A 17,036-nucleotide genomic window follows, 5' to 3' on the forward strand; every position below is an offset into this window, starting at 1 on the left:
CAGTAGCACCCTAAATACATCCTAGGATACTTAAGGAAGTGGCCCTATAAATAGTAGATGCATTGCTGGTCATCTTCCAAAATTTTATAGACTTTGAAACAGTTCCCATGGATTGGAGGATAGCTAATGTAACCCCACTATTTAAAAAAGGTGGTAGAGAGAAAACGGGGAATTATAGACCAGCAAGTCTGGCATTGGGGAAAATGCTAGAGTCCATTATAAAAGATGTAATAGCAGAGCACTTGGAAAACAATGACAGGATTGGACAAAGTCAACATGGATTTACAAAAGGTAAATCATGCTTGACTAATCTACTGGAATTTTTTGAGGATGTAACTGGTAGAATAGATAAGGGAGAACTAGTGGATGTGGTGTATTTGGACTTTCAGAAGGCTTTCGATAAGGTCCCGCATAAGAGATTAGCATACAAAGTTAAAGCACACGGGATTGAGGGTAAGGTACTGTCTTGGATAGAGAACTAGTTGGCAGACAAGAAGCAAAGTGTTGGAATAAACGGGTCTCTCTCAGTGGCAGGCAGTGACTAGTGGGGTACCGCAGGGATCGGTGCTAGGACCCCAGCTATTCACAATATGTACTATCTCCAAGTTTGCAGATGACACAAAGCTGGGTGGGCGTGTGTGCTGTGAGGAAGATGCAGAGAAACTCCAGTATGATTTGGACAGGTTGGGTGATTGGGCAGATGAATGGCAAATGCAGTATAATGTGGATAAATGCGAGGTTATCCAATTCGGTGGCAAAAACAGGAAGACAGATTATCTTAACGGCAATAGATTGGGAAAAGGGGAAGTGCAACGAGACCTAGGTGTCCTTGTGCACCAGTTGCTGAAGCATGCAGGTGCAGCAGGTGGTTACGAAGGCAAATGGTATGTTGGCCTTCATAGCGAGAGGATTCGAGTGCAGGAGCAAGGATGTCTTGCTGCAGTTGTACAAGGCCTTGGTGAGACCACACCTTGAGTATTGTGTGCAGTTTTGGTCACCTTATCTGAGGAAGGATGTTCTTGCCATGGAGAGAGTGCAGTGAAGATTCACCAGACTGATACCTGGGATGGCAGGAATGACGCATGAGGAGAGATTGGGTCGATTAGGCTTATATTCGCTAGAGTTTAGAAGAATGAGAGGGGATCTCATTGAAACTTATAAAATTATAACAGGACTAGACACAGGAAGGATGTTCCCGATGGCAGGAGAGTCCAGAACCAGAGGTCACAGGCTAAGGATAAGGGATAAGCCATTTAGGACTGAGATGAGGAGGAATTTCTTCACCCAGAGAGTGGTGAACCTGTGGAATTATCTATCACACAAGGCAGTTGAGGCCAATTCATTAAATATATTCAAGAAGGAGTTAGATATATTTCTTAAGGCTAAAGGGATCAAGGGATATGGGGAGAAAGCAGGGACAGGGTACTGAATTTGGATGATCAGCCATGATCTCATTAAATGGCGGAACAGGCTCAAGGGGCCGAATGGCCTACTCCTGCTCCTATCTATGTTTCCCCCCTCCTCCCCCTCGGGGCGCTACCTGGGAAAATCGGCCCCAAAGGGGGCGCTACCCGATTTTTACCCCTACAGCTTTAATGGTCCCTTTCTTGTCCTCTCAGACTGGGAGTCACGCAAGGGCCATAAATCATGTTAATACCAGGTCATATGTGCCATCATCTTTCAGTCTAAGTGGCTGTGATATAAAAAGTAGCGTAAATCCAGGCAATTGATGGTCACGATTGACTACAATAGTGGGCAGAACTATAATAATGGACTTTTCTCTGTTTCATTGAGGGTATCGGCAGATCAGAAGTCCCAGGAAATTATGGCATAGTATAAATAATGGCATAACTTACGCCATTATTTCCTGGAACTTCTACACTGAAATAATGGCACAAACCATTGGTGAGCCATTACTATGGCGCAAGTTTTTAAGAGATTCGGGCCATTGTCAAAAGGGACCAGCACCAAAGCCAGATGTTACAGCTGCACTGAAGTCATCTGGACAAAAATCAGCCATTTGTGCAAGGGCTCTCAAATTTCTTGATCATTGAATTCTCAGTGATCTTCTCCAACACTACCACATGCATGACCAATACCAGATGTCGGCCAAATGTTCCCAGCAAGCAACTTATTAGTATTAACTGGAATCATAATCTAATTTCTGATGCAGAAGCAAAGATTTTAACAGACTGAAGCCTGCGTTTGCAACAATATTCGTGATGTAGGATTCCTTCCCTAGAGACAGCATCTTGATGTGGTGGGAAGGCTCACATCTTCCGATGACTCAAAGCTAGGCTGGTGAGAGCATAACTCCTGGTCGGGCCACCCAAGTCACACAAGTCAAAAGGTAGAAGCCAGAAAAAAAGGCAGTCCACTGGTAGGAGATTGAGAGTTAGCCTAATGACCTGTACACATAAAAATGTCTTTTGTTACAGAAACATCCCAGAAACAAGGGGAGTCCGTTACAGGCTTGCAAATATGATTAACTGTGGAAAATCACCATCTACTGGATGTAAGGCAAGATGATACTCTGTTGGGAGTCAAATATCTTGCTCTGGACAGACAGCAGTGGAAGATATGGATGGGTTACCTCGTGCTACTGGCACAGGAAACTCACTTACTAACCCAATGTAGTATTGGTCAACCGAGATGCCTTTATAACTATACCCAATATTGGTATGGATTGACACCAATCTTGGAAAATTCTAGCCCTCTGAAGGCTTTATCATCCCATCCGCATACACACAGAATTTTAGCAATAAGCTGCTGTGACGGGAACATTTTCTAGCATTAAATGTTTCAGAACTATGTTATACATTGTTTACATCACCTTAGTTAGCTATTTTTACACCCTATTCTTTTAGTGCCTTTTCATTGCCTTATTGAGATGATATCCTACTTAGATATGAGTGGTGTGCCAGAGGACTGGAGGATTGCAAACGTTACACCCCTGTTCAAAAACGAGGACAGGGATAAATCTGGCAACTACACTCCAGTCAGCCTAATGTCGGTAGTGCGGAAACTTTTAGGGACAATAACCAGAGACAAAATGAATTGTCACGTGGTAAAAAATGGGTTAATAAATGACAGCCAGCACACATTTGTTGAAGGCAAATCGTGTTTAACTAACTTGATTGAGTTCTTGGATGAAGTAACAGAGTGGGTTGATGAAAGTAGTGTGGTTAATGTTGTGTATATCGACATTCTAAAAGGTGTTTAACATAATAGACTGGTTAGCAAAATTGAATCCCATGGGATTAAAAGGGGCGGTGGCAGCGTGGATACGAAATTGACTAAGAGACAAAAAGGAAAGAGTAGTGGTGAACAGTTGTTTTTCCAGACTGGAGTGAAGTATACAGTGGTGTCCCCCAGGGGTCAGTATTAGGACCACTGCTCTTTTTGATATAAATGACCTGGACCTGGGGCTACAGGGCATAATTTCAATGCTTTTAGGGGACATGAAACTCTGAAATGTAGTAAACAATGAAGAGGATAGTAACAGACTTCAGGAAGGCACAGGCAGACATGGGCAGAAACATGGCAGATGCAATTTAATACATGTTAAATGAATAATGTTCGCACAAAGTGTGAAGTGATGTACTTTGGTAGGAAGAATGAGGAGAGGCTAAATAAACTAAATGGTACAAATTTAAAGGGGGTGCAGGAAGAGAGAAACCTGGGGTATACGTACACAAATCTTTGAAGGTGGTAGGACAAGTTGAGAAGCCAATTAAAAAAAGCATACAGGATCCTTGGCTTTATAAACAGAGGCAGAGTACAAAAGCAAGAAGTTATGCTATACCTTTATAAATCACTGATTAGGCCTCATCTGGAATATTGTGTACAATTCTGGGCATACACTTTAGGAATGATGTCATGGGCCTGGAAAGGGTGCAGGAGATTTACTGGAACATAAGAATTAGGAGCAGGAGTAGGCCATACAGCCCTTCAAGCCTGCTCTGCTATTCAATAAGATCATGGCTGATTTTCAGCCTCAACTCCACTTGCCCGCCCGATCCCCATATCCCTCGATTCTCCTAGAGTCTAAATCTATCTCGCTCAGCCTTGAATATACTCAACAACTCAGCATCCACAGCCCTTTGGGGTAGAGAATCCAAAGATTCACAACCCTGAGTGAATAAATTCCTCCTCAGCTCAGTCTTAAATAGCCGACCCCTTATCCTGAGACTATGCCCCCTAGTTCTAAACTCTTCAGCCAGGGGAAACAAGCTCCGAGCATCTACTCTGTCAATCCCCCTCAGAATGTTATGTGTTTCAATGAGATCACCTCTCATTCTTCAAAACTCGAGAGTGTATAGGACCATTCTACTCAAATCTCTCCTCATAAGTCAAACCTCTCATCCCAGGGATCAATCTAGTGAACCTTCGTTGCACCGCCTCTAAGGCATGTATGTCCTTTCTCACAAGGGTGCCAAAACTGTGCACAGTACTCCAGGTGTGGTCTCACCAAAGCCCTGTACAATTGTAGTAAGACTTCTTTACTCTTGTACTCTAACCACCTTGCAATAAAGACCAACATGCCATTTGCCTTCCTAATTGTTTGCTGTACCTGCATGCTAACTTTCTGTGTCTCCTGTACAAGGACACCCAAGTCTTTCTGAACACCAGCATTTAATAAATTCTCACCATTTAAAAAATATTCTGTTTTTCTATTCTTCCTACCAAAGTGAATAACCTCACATTCCCCACATTATACTCCATCTGCCCTCTTATTGCCCACTCATTTAACCTGTCTATAATCCCTTTGCAGGCTCTGTCCTCCTCACAACTTACTATCCCACCTAGCTTTGTATCGTCAGCAAACTTGGATACATTACACTCGGTCCCTTCATCTAGGTCATTAATATAGATTGTAAATAGCTGAGGCCCCAACACTGATCCTTGCGGCACCCCGCCAACCGAAAAATGACCAGTTTATCCCTACTCTGTTTTCTGTCCATTAACCAATCCCCTATCCATGCTAATATATTACCCCCAACCTCATGAGCCCTTATTTTGCATAGCAACCTTTTATGTGGCATTTATCAAATGCCTTTTGGAAATCCAAATATCCTCATCCACTGGTTCCCCTTTATCTACTGCTAGTTACATCCTCAAAAACTCTAATAAATTTGTTATACACGATTTCCCTTTCATAAAACCAGGTTGACTCTGCCTAACTATATTATGATTTTCTAAGTGCCCTGTTACCACTTCTGTAATAATGGATTCCAGCATTTTTCCAATGACTGATGTCAGGCTAACTGGCCTGTAGTTCCCCGTTTTCTCTCTCCTTCCTTTCTTGAATAGCGGGGTTACATTTGCTACCTTCCAATCCGCTGGATTCTATAATCTAGGGAATTTTTGAAGATCACAACCAATGCATCCACTATCTCTGCAGCCACCTCTTTAAGAGCCCTAGGCTGTAGGCCATCAGGTCCAGGGGATGTGTCGGCTTTTAGTCCCATTAGTTTCTCAAGTACTTTTCCTCTACGGATATTAATTACTTCAAGTTCCTCACTCTTATTAGCACCTTGGTTCCCCCACAATTTTTGGTATGCTTTTTGTCTTCTACTGTGAAAACAGATACAAAATATTTGTTTAACGTCTCTGCCATTTCCTTATTCCCCATTATAATTTCACCTGTCTCAGCCTCGAAGGGACCAACACTTACTTTTGCTACTCTCTTCCTTTTTACATACTTATAGAAGCTCTTACAATCTGTTTATATTTCTTGTTAGTTTACTCTCATTCTATTTTCTCCCGTATCAATTTTTTGGTCATCTTTTGCTGGTTTCTAAAGCTCTCCCAATCCTCAGGCTTACAACTATTCTTCACAACATTATAAGCCTCTTCTTTTAATCTAATGCTATCCTTCACTTCTTTAGTTAGCCACGGATGGATCACTTTTCTCGTGGAGTTTTTATTTCTCAATGGAATGTATATTCGTTGAGAATTTTGGAATGTTTCTTTAAATGTTTGCCACTGCTCATCTACCATCATACCTTTAAATCTAATTTCCCAATCTACCTTCGCTGACTCGCCCCTCATACCTATGTATTTGGCTTTATTTAAGTTTAAGACTCTCGTTTCTGACTGAAGCATTTCACTCTCAAACTCAATGTGAAATTTTATATTATCACCAGAGGATCCTTTACTAGGAGATTACTAATTAACCCTGTCTCATTGCACAATACAAGATCATCCTTTATCATCAGGGCTAGGCCCCCCTCCTTTTCCATTCTGCCTGTCTTTTCTAAACGTCAGGTACCGTAGAATATTTAGTTCCCAACCTTGGTTATCTTGCAACCACGTCTCTGTAATGGATATTAGATAAAGCCATTTATCACTGCTTGTGCCACTAATTAGTCTATCTTGTTACAAATGCTTCGTGTATTCAGATAAAGAGCCTTTAATTTTAACTTTTTAGCATTATTCCCTGCTATCACCTTATTCGCTGATATACTTTTACTGTTAAACTCTGTCCCTTCCCGTCACACTCTGCTTATTCTTTACCCAAATCGCTACACTGCTCCATTGCCTTGACTTTTCTCTTTAGATTTCTAAAATTTCCTCTCACCTGACGCCCCCCCCCACCCCCCTTTTAGTTTAAAGTCCTATCTACAGCCCTAGTTATTCGAGTTGCCAGGACACTGGTCCCAGCCGGGTTTAAGTGGAGACCATCCCAACAAACAGCTCCCTCTTTCCCCAGTACTGGTACCAATGCCCCATGAATTGAAACCCCTTCCTCCCACACCACTCTCTGAGCCACGCATTTAACACCCTGTTCTGCTTGTCCATGTGCTAATTTGCATGTGGCTCAAGTAACGATCCAGAGATTAACAACTTTTAGGTTCTGCTTTTTAATTAGGACCCTAGCTCCTCAAACTCTCAGCAGAACCTCATTCCTAGTTCTACCTATGTCATTGATTCCTACGTGGACAATGACAACTGGATCCTCCCCCTCCCCCACAATTCTTCTCCAGTCGCGAGGAGATATCCTTAACCCTGGCAGGCAACACAGCCTTTGGAACCCCAGTTGTGGTTGCAGCGAACAGTAGCTATCCCCCGACTATACTGTCCTCTACCAGTACAACATTCCTTTTCACTCCCCCCACTTGAGTGGCCTCCTGCACCATGGTGCTGTGGTCAGTTTGCTGATCCACCCTGCAGACTTTGTCCTCATCCACACATGCAGCAAGAACCTCACACCTGTTGGACAAGGGCAAAGGCTGAGGCTCCTCCAGCACTGCACCTAAGGTCCCCTTACTTGCCCGAGTTGCAGTCACACATTCCTGTCCCTGACCACTAACCAGACTTGTAACACTACTTAACCCAAGGGGTGTGACTGCCTCCTGGATCAAAGTGTCCAGATAACCCTCCCCCTCCCTGATGGTACCAGGGACGAGGGACTTCAATTACGCAGAGAGATTAGCGAAACTGGGGCTGTTCTTCTTGGAGCAGAGGAAGTTAAAAGGGAGATTTAATAGAGGTGTTCAAAATCATGAAAAGCTTTAATAGAGCAAAGAAGGAGAAACTGTTTCCAGTGGCAGAAGGGTCAATTACCATATGGCACAGATTTGAAGTAGTTGGCAAAAGAACCAGAGGTGAAATGAGGATAATTTATTTTAGGCTGCAAATTATGATGATCTGGAATGCACTGCCTGAAAGAGTGGTGGAAGCAGGTTCAGTAATAACTTTCCAAAGGGAGTAGGATAATTACTTGAAGAGGATGAATTTGCAGGGCTATGGGGAAAGGGCAGGGGAATAGGACAAATTGGATAGCTCTTTCAAAGAGCTGGCATAGGCACAATTGGGCGAATGCCCTCCTTCTGTGCTGTATCATTCTACGATTCTCCCACATCATCGACCAGTTTTCAGCTTTTCAGATCTCAGTTCGGATAAAGGGACTACACCCAAAACATTAATTTGTCTTTTCTCTGTACAAATGCTGATATACTGGTTGTATATTTCTAAGATTTTCTATTTTTAATTTCAGATTCCTACCATTTGCAGTTTTTGATTCATTTCTACTTGCTTCCATCCCAATTTGGCTAACTTCAATCTTTATTTGAAAATACATATTCCAGTTGCAACAAATGAGCACATTTCATCACTTTGGGTTGTGAAATCTAAAATGTAGATGAATATATACAAATATATTTTTAAAAACAGAAAAACAACTTCTCTTGAATATATAATAGCAAAATACTGCGGATGCTGGAAATCTGAAATAACAGAAAATGCTAGAAACACTCAGCAGGCCCGGCAGCATCCGTGGAGAGAGAAACAGAGTTAACGTTTCAGGTCTGGGACCCTTCATCAGAACTGGAAAAAGCTGGAAATGTAACAGATTTTAAGCAGGTGCAGAGACATTGGGGGGGGGGGGGGGGGGGTCGGGGCCAGGGGAGGAAGGAATTGAAAGAACATGCTGTGAAAATGTTGCAAATGGGATTGGCAAAATCATACTGCATGAAAAATGGGGGCAGGGATTATTATCTGAAATTGTTGAACTCCATGTTGAGTCCGGCAGGCTGTAAAGTGCCCAATCGAAAGAGGTGCTGTTCCTCGAGCTTACGTTGAGCTTCATTAGAACAATGTATTAGGCCGAGGACAGAGAGATCAGAGTGGGAGTGAAGTGGAGAATTAAAGTGACAGGCGACCGGAAGCTCAGGGTCACCCTTACGGACTGAACAGAGGTGTTCCGCAAAGCAGTCGCCCAATCTGCATTTGGTCTCCCCAATGTAGAGGAGACCGCATCGTGAGCAGCGAATACAGTATACTAAATTGCAAGAAGTACAAGTAAATCACTGTTTCACCTGGAAGGGGTGTTTGGGGCCCTGGACAGTGGGACGGGAGGAGGTAAAAGGGTATGTGTTGCATCTCCTGCGCTTGCACGGGAAGGTGCCAGGTGAAGGAGAAGGGCTGTTGGGGGTGATTGAGGAGTGGACCAGGGTGTCGCGGAGGGAGCGGTCCCTTCGGAATGCTGAAAGGGGAGGTGAGGGGAAGATGTGTTTGGTGACTCCACTCACTTCCTCCAAATTAAAGGTGTTGCTATGGGAACCCACATGGGCCCTAGCTATGCCTGCCTGTTCATGGGATATGTGGAACATTCTTTGTTCCAGTCCTACTCAGGTCCCCTCCCTCACCTCTTTTTCCGGTACATCGATGACTGTACTGGTGCCATTTCCTGCTCTCGCCCTGAACTGGATAAGTTCATTCACTTTACTTCCAATTTCCACCCTTCCCTCACCTTCACATGGTCCATCTCCAACTCTTCCCTTCCCTTCCTTGACTTCTCCGTCTCCATTTCTGGCGATCGGCTTTCGACTAACATCCACTACAAGCCCACCGACTCCCACAGCTACCTGGACTACACTTCCTCCCACCCCGCTTCCTGTAAGGACTCTATTCCATTCTCCCAGTTTCTCCGTCTCCGCCGCGTCTGTTCTGACAATGCCACCTTCCATACCAGTGCTTCTGACATGTCTTCCTTTTCCCTCAACCGAGGATTCCCCTCTACTGTGGTTGACACGGCCCTTGATCGTGTCCATTCTATTTCCCGCACTTCTGCTCTCACCCCGTCCCCTCCCTCCAGAACCATGATAGGGTTCCCCTTGTCCTCACCTTTCACCCCATCAGCCATCACATTCAATGGATCATCCTCCGCCATTTCCGCCACCTCCAACGTGATCCTACCACCAAACACATCTTCCCCTCACCTCCCCTTTCAGCATTCCGAAGGGACCGCTCCCTCCGCGACACCCTGGTCCACTCCTCAATCACCCCTAACAGCCCTTCTCCTTCACCTGGCACCTTCCCGTGCAAGCGCAGGAGATGCAACACATACCCTTTTACCTCCTCCCTTCCCACTGTCTGGGGCCCCAAACACCCCTTCCAGGTGAAACAGCGATTTACTTGTACTTCTTGCAATTTAATATACTGTATTCGCTGCTCACGATGCGGCCTCCTCTACATTGGGGAAACCAAATGCAGATTGGGCGACCGCTTGGCGGAACACCTCCGTTCAGTCCGTAAGGGTGACCCTGAGCTTCCGGTCGCCTGTCACTTTAATTCTCCGCTTCACTCCCACTCTGATCTCTCTGTCCTCGGCCTATTACATTGTTCTAATGAAGCTCAACGTAAGCTCGAGGAACAGCACCTCATCTTTCGATTGGGCACTTTACAGCCTGCCGGACTCAACATGGAGTTCAACAATTTCAGATAATAATCCCTGCCCCCATTTTTCATGCAGTATGATTTTGCCATTCCCATTTGCAACATTTTCACAGCATGTTCTTTCAATTCCTTCCTCCCCTCCTAAACCCCTCCCCCCTGTCTCTGCACCTGCTTAATATCTGTTACATCTCCAGCTTTTTCCAGTTCTGATGAAGGGTCCCAGACCTGAAACGTTAACCCTGTTTCTCTCTCCACGGATGCTGCCGGGCCTGCTGAGTGTTTCTAGCATTTTCTGTTCTCTTGAATATAACCAGTTTTGCAAAAACATTAACAGAGAAACAAGATTAGTAACAGGATAGAAAATGGACTGTACTGCCAAATACCTTAATTCCACTCACACAATGCAACCATTCACAAGCCTAACCTAAAAGACATTTATACTTTGCAATAAATTACCTCAGGTAGGAAGAATCCATTTATACATGGACAAAAAGTAAGATAGCAAAATTTGGTGGCTGACACACTTATCTAATTACAAGCATTAAAGGTTGCCATATTGGTTTAGCATGTTGGATTGCCAACACACTGCAGACTGGAATGGTAAAACACAAGTGTGTGCCCATGATTTCCCGAAGTGTAAAGTCTCAATTTTGCCATCATGGAGATGCACCAGCAGGCACTTTCCAACTAAGAGAAAGGAAGAGAGAAAAACAAAAGTCCCGTACTTCTGTCACTTTCATGTGTCCTTTCCTGCAGTAGATATAAAGCTGCATTTGCAGAAGCAGGTTTCCCAACACATCCTTGCAGCCCAAAGAAAGGTTCATGACAAGGTAGAACTGCCCCTTCCCCCACCCCTACAAAAAAAGAGAAAATTCACTCAGAATTTTTAAAAGAACATACCTGAATCCAATTTGGTGGCACACAACAGCTTTTCATCAGCTCTTTTACTCAGTTCTTGGGTGGGAATACAGGCCAGGGCTTTTTGTTGAAGTGTAGTGTCCTCGTACATCAAGACATCGTGAAATTGTGTTTTTAAAGTTGTCAAAAAACTGCTCTCAGAATGCTTTAAGAGTATAAGGAAAAATTGTCAACATTTAATGAGGTTGCAGATTAACACCTTAAACTCAAAATGCTATAAAACATACAAGTTCTCAAATTAATTTTAATTGCAGTACATGACTTCATTGTATAATTAGTCAACTTTCACAAGTCACAAATATTGAACATGGATTGCATATACTAAAACTACTCCCATCTCATAAGTCACCAAGTAACTAGTTAATAATGTTTACATTTTCACCAAGCAATATTTTAAACAAGTATTAGTTAAAATAGGTCTTGTTCACTTTGCTATCCCTAATCAAGACCCCAATATAGTTTCTGACAAACTGAAAACTATATTCTAAAAGTTACTAATGTGATGCAATTGAAAAAACCTGGGCAGCGGAAGAGGGAATTGTCTTCTGACCCAAGATTTAATTATTGGCTTATAAAATGCAACAGTTTTAGCTTCACAGAATGAAGAGAGAGTTGTATGTCCAAGTTTGCAGATGACACTAAGTTAGGAGAGACAGTAAGTAGTGCAGATGGAGGCAGGAAATTTCAAAGGGATACAAGCAGATTAAGTGAATGCACAAAACGATGGCAAATGGAGTTCAATGTGGGCAAGTGTGAGGTCATCCACTTTTTACCCAAGAAAGATAAATCAGAGTATTTTCTAAATGGTGAGAAACTAGGAACAGTAGAGGAGCAGAGAGTTTTGGGAGTCCAAATACACAAATCATTAAAAGCCAGTAAAGAGAAAGCAACCAAAACTGCTAATGGAATGTTGGCCTTTATCTCAAGGGGCTGGAACACAAAGGGGAAGAAGTGATGCTTCAGCTGTATGGAGCCTAGGTGGGAAAGTAAACTGTGAGGAGGACACAGAGAGTCTGCAAAGGGATATCGACAGGTTAAGTGAATGGGAAAGAAGGTGGCAGATAGAGTATGATGTGAGGAAATGTGAGGTTATTCACTTTGGTCGGAAGAATAGAAACACAGAATATTTTCAAATGATGAAAAACTATTAAATGTTGGTGTTGAGAGAGATTTGGGTGTCCTTGAACACAAAACACAGAAAGTTAACATGCAGGTACAACAAGCAATTAGGAAGGCAAATGGTATGTTGGTCTGTATTGCAAAGGGGGTTGGAGTACAAGAGTAAGGAAGTCTTGCTGCAATTGTACAGGGCTTTGGCGAGACCACACCTGGAGTACTGTGTACAGTTTTGGTCCCTGTACTCAAGGAAGAATATACTTGCCTTAGAGGGGATGAAACAAAGGTTCACTAGATTGATTCCTAAGATGAGAGGTTTGTTCGATGAGGAGAGATCAAGTAGAATGGACCGACACTCTCTGGAGTTTAGAAGAATAAGGGGTGATCTCATTAAAACATACCAGATTCTGAGGGGGATTGACAGGGTAGATGCCGAGAGGCTGTTTCCCCTGGCTGGAGAGTCTAGAACCAGGGGTCACAGTTTCAGGATAAGGGGTCAGCCATTTAGGACTAAAATTAGGAGAAATTTCTTCATTCAGAGGGTTGTGAATTTTTGGAATTCTCTACCCTAGACGGCTGTATCGTTGAGTATATCCAAGGCTGAGATCGATACATTTTTGGACTCTAGGGGAATCAAGGAATATGGGGATCGGGTGGAGTTGAGGTCAAACATAAGAACTAGGAGTAGGCCATTTGGCCCTTCGAGTCCGCTATGCCATTCAATAAGATCATGGCTGATCTTCTACCTCATCTCCACTTTCCTGCACTATCCCCATATTCCTTGATTCCTTTAATATTCAAAAATCTATCGATTTGCACTTCCCCTATGGCAAATATATCCTTCCTTAGGTAAGGAGATCAAAACTGTACACAATACTCCAGGTGTGGTCTCACCAGGGCCCTATATAATTGCAGTAAGACGTCTTTACTCTTATACTCAAATCCTCTTGTAATAAAGGCCAACATACCATTTGCTTTCCTAATTGCTTGCTGTACCTGCATGTTAACTTTCAGTGATTCGTGTACAAGGACACCCAGGTCCCTCTGAACATTTCCCAATCTCTCATCATTTAAAAAATACTTTGCTTTTCTATTTTTCCTACCAAAGTGGATAACTTCATATTTATCCACATTATATTCCAGTTGCCATGTTCTTGCCCACTCACTTAGCCTGTCTATATACCCTTGAAGCCTCCTTGCATCCTCCTCACAACTTACAAAGCTGGGTGGAAATGTATCATCAGCAAACTTGGATATATTACATTTGGTCCCCTCATCCAAATCACTGATGTAGATTGTGAATAGCTGAGGCCCAAGCACTGATCCTTGCGGAACCCCACTAGTTACAGCCTGCCAACTCAAAAATGACCCGCTTATTCCTACTCTCTGTTTTCTGTCCGTTAACCAATCCTCAATCCATGCTACTATATTACCCCCAATCCCATGAGCCCTAATTTTGTTTAATAACCTCTTGTGTGGCACTTTACCAAATGCCTTCTGAAAATCCAAATACACCACATCCACTGGTTCCCCCTTATCTATTTTGCTAGTTACAACCTCAAAAAACTCTTAACAGATTTGACAAACATGATTTCCCTTTCATAAATCCGTGTTGACTCCAATCGTATTATTATTTTCTAAGTGCCCCGTTACCACGTCCTTAATAATAGATTCTAGCATTTTCCCTACTACTGATGTCAGGCTAACTGGTCTGTATAGTTCCTCGTTTTTGTCTCTCCCTCCTTTCTTAAATAAATAGTGGGGTTACATTTGCTACCTTTCAATCCGCGGGCACCATTCTAGAATCTATGGAATTTTGGAAAATGACAACCAATGCATCCACTATCTCTATAGCCACCTCTTTCAAAACCCTAGGATGTAGGCCATCAGGTTCAGGGGATTTATCAGCTTTCAGTCCCATGAATCTCTCCAATTCTGTTTTTTTTCCACTAATTTCTTTCAGTTCCTCATTTTCACGAGAGCCTTGGTTCTCCACTATTTCCGGGAAGTTTTTTTGCGTCTTCTTCCGTGAAGACAGACACAAAATATTTTAGTTTCTCTGCCATTTCCTTATTCCCCATTATAATTTCTCCTGTCTCAGCCTGTAAGGGACCCACATTTACTTTTGCTAATCTTTTCCTTTATACGTACCTATAGCAGCTTTTAGAGTCTATTTTTATGTCTCTCGCTAGTTTACTCTCGTTCTATTTTCCCTTTCCTCATCAATTTCTTGGTCCTCCTTTGCTGAATTTTAAAATCCTCCCAATCCTCAGGCGTACTACTCTTTCTGGCAACATTATACGCCTCTTCCTTTGATCCAATACTATCTTTAACTTCTCTTGTTAACCATGATTGGACCACTTTTCCTGTGGGGTTTTTGTGCCTTAAAGGAATGTATATTTGTTGTAAATTATGTATTAATTCTTTAAATGCTAGCCATTACTTGTCTACCATCATACCTTTTAATGTAGTTTCCCAATCTATCTTAGCCAACTCGCCCCTCATACCTACATAGTTTGCTTTGTTTAGATTTAAGACTCTAGTTTCAGACTTAACTAAATCACTTTCAAACTCAATATAAAATTCTATCATATTATGGTCACTCTTCCCGAAAGGCCCCTTTACTACAAGGTTATTAATGAACCTGTTCTCCTTGCACAATAGTAGATCTAAAGTAGCCGGTTCTCTAGTTGGTTCCTCAACATATTGATCTAGAAAACTATCTTGCATACATTCCATGAATTCGCCCTCCACACTATGACTGCAAATTTGGTTTGCCCAGTCTATATGTAGATTAAAGTCCCCCATAATTACTGAATTACCCTTGTTACATGTGCCTCTAATTTCCTGATTTATTCTCTGCCCTACATTACTACTAGTGTTTGGAGGCCTATAAACAACTCCCACCAATGTTTTCCGCCCTTTGCTGTTTTTTAGCTCCACCCAAACCGATTCCACTTCTTGATTTTCGGAGCAAAGATCCTTTCTCTCTGCTGTCTTTATCCCATCCTTTATTATCAGGACTACCCCTCCTCCTTTTCCATTTTGCCCATCTCTTCTAAAAGTTAAGTAACCTGGAATATTTCGTTCCCAACCATGGCCACTTGGCAACCACGTCTCCGTTATGGCTATTAGATCAAATCTGTTAATTTCTATCTGCGCTATTAATTCATCTATTTTGTTGCGAATGCTTTGCGTACTCAGATATAGTGCCTTTAGCTTTGACACATTTCTATTTTTCCGATGTCACCTTAGTCACTGATGCCTTATTACCTTTGTTACTCTCTCTGTCCCTTCCTGACCTACTCATAGAAACATAGAAGATAGGAGCAGGAGTAGGAGTAGGCCATTCGGCCCTTCGAGCCTGCTCCGCCATTCAATGAGATCATGGCTGATCATCCAAATTCAGTACCCTGTCCCTGCCTTCGCCCCATATCCCTTGATCCCTTTAGCCTCAAGAAATATATTCAACTCTTTCTTGAATATATTTAATGAACTGGCCTCCACCGCCCTCTGTGGCAGAGAATTCCACAGGTTCACCACTCTCTGGGTGAATAAATTCCTCCTCATTTCAGTCCTAAATGGCTTACCCCTTATCCTTAGACTATGACCCCTGGTTCTGGACACCCCGGCCATCCGAAACATCCTTCCTGCATCTAGTCTGTCCAGACCTGACAGAATTTTATAGATTTCGATGAGATCCCCTCTCAATCTTCTAAACTCCAGTGAGTATAAGCCCAATCGACACAATCTCTCCTCATACGTCATTCCTGCCATCCCAGGTATCAGCCTGGTGAATCTTCGCTGCACTCCCTCCATGGCAAGAACATCCTTCCTCAGGTAAGGTGACCAAAACTGCACACAATACTCTGCTTATTTTTACCCAAAACTCTACTCTAGAGCCTTGACATTTCTCTCGCTGCTTTTAAATTTGCTCTTTCCTGAATCCTCCCACCCCCCCTTAATTAGTTTAAAGCCCAGTCTACTGCCCTAGTTATTTGGTTCGCCAGGACACTGGTTCCAGCCCAGTTTAAGTGGAGCCTGTCCCAACGGAACAGCTCCCTCTTTCCCCAGTACTGGTGCCAGTGCCGCATGAACTGAAACCCGTTCCTTCCACACCACTCTTTGAGCCACGCACTTAAACCTCTAATCTGTTTGTCCCTATGCCAATTTGTGCCAAGATCTTATTGAATGGCAGAGCAGGCTCGAGGGTCCGCATGGCCTACTCCTGCTCATATTTCTTCTGTTCTTATGGCCAGAGCCCAGCTGGAGAACTGCGTTCAGTTTTGGGCACTTCACCTCAAGGATACAATGGCCTTGGGAGAGGGTGCAGTGAAGATTCACAAGAATTATATTGGGGCTTAGAGGGCTATGAGGACAGGTTGCACAAACTTGGCTTGTATTCCCTTGAGTATAGGAGATTGAGGGCAGATGTGATTGAGATGTTTAAAATGTTAAACGGATTTGATAGGATAGATACGGAGAAACTATTTCCTCTGGTAAGGGAATAAAGAACAAGGGGACATATTTTAAATTCAGAGCTAGACCATTCGGGAGCAAAATCAGGAAGCACTTTTTCACAAAGGGTAGAAGAAACTTGGAACTCTCACCCCAAAGGCTAGGACAATTGGAACTTTCAAGACTGAGATAGAAAGATTTTTGATTGGCAAAGGCACCAAGGGAAATAGATTAACGGCAGTAAAATGGAGTTGAGGTGCAAATCAGCCATAATCTAATTGAATGGCGGAGCAGGCTCAAGGGGCTAAATGGCCTGCTCCTATTCCTAAAACTGGATTCCTCCAACTCTGGCCTCTTGTGCA

At 43.0% G+C, this 17,036-nt stretch overlaps 1 protein-coding gene across 2 annotated transcripts in view; it reads right to left on the reverse strand.

The window, feature by feature from the left end:
• The window catches only part of ngly1 (N-glycanase 1), a 66,981-nt gene that overhangs the window by 39,448 nt on the left and 10,497 nt on the right, over positions 1-17,036 (reverse strand). For both annotated transcript variants that reach the window (XM_085988538.1, XM_085988537.1), the window contains exon 4: positions 11,083-11,245. In XM_085988538.1, the coding sequence (XP_085844664.1) occupies positions 11,083-11,245 (163 nt within the window). The remainder of the gene's footprint in view (positions 1-11,082; positions 11,246-17,036) is intronic.

Source organism: Somniosus microcephalus, chromosome 5 (genome assembly GCF_052327205.1).
Source record: "Somniosus microcephalus isolate GS21.2 chromosome 5, FLI_Smic_1.0, whole genome shotgun sequence".
NCBI classification, from domain to species: domain Eukaryota; kingdom Metazoa; phylum Chordata; class Chondrichthyes; order Squaliformes; family Somniosidae; genus Somniosus; species Somniosus microcephalus.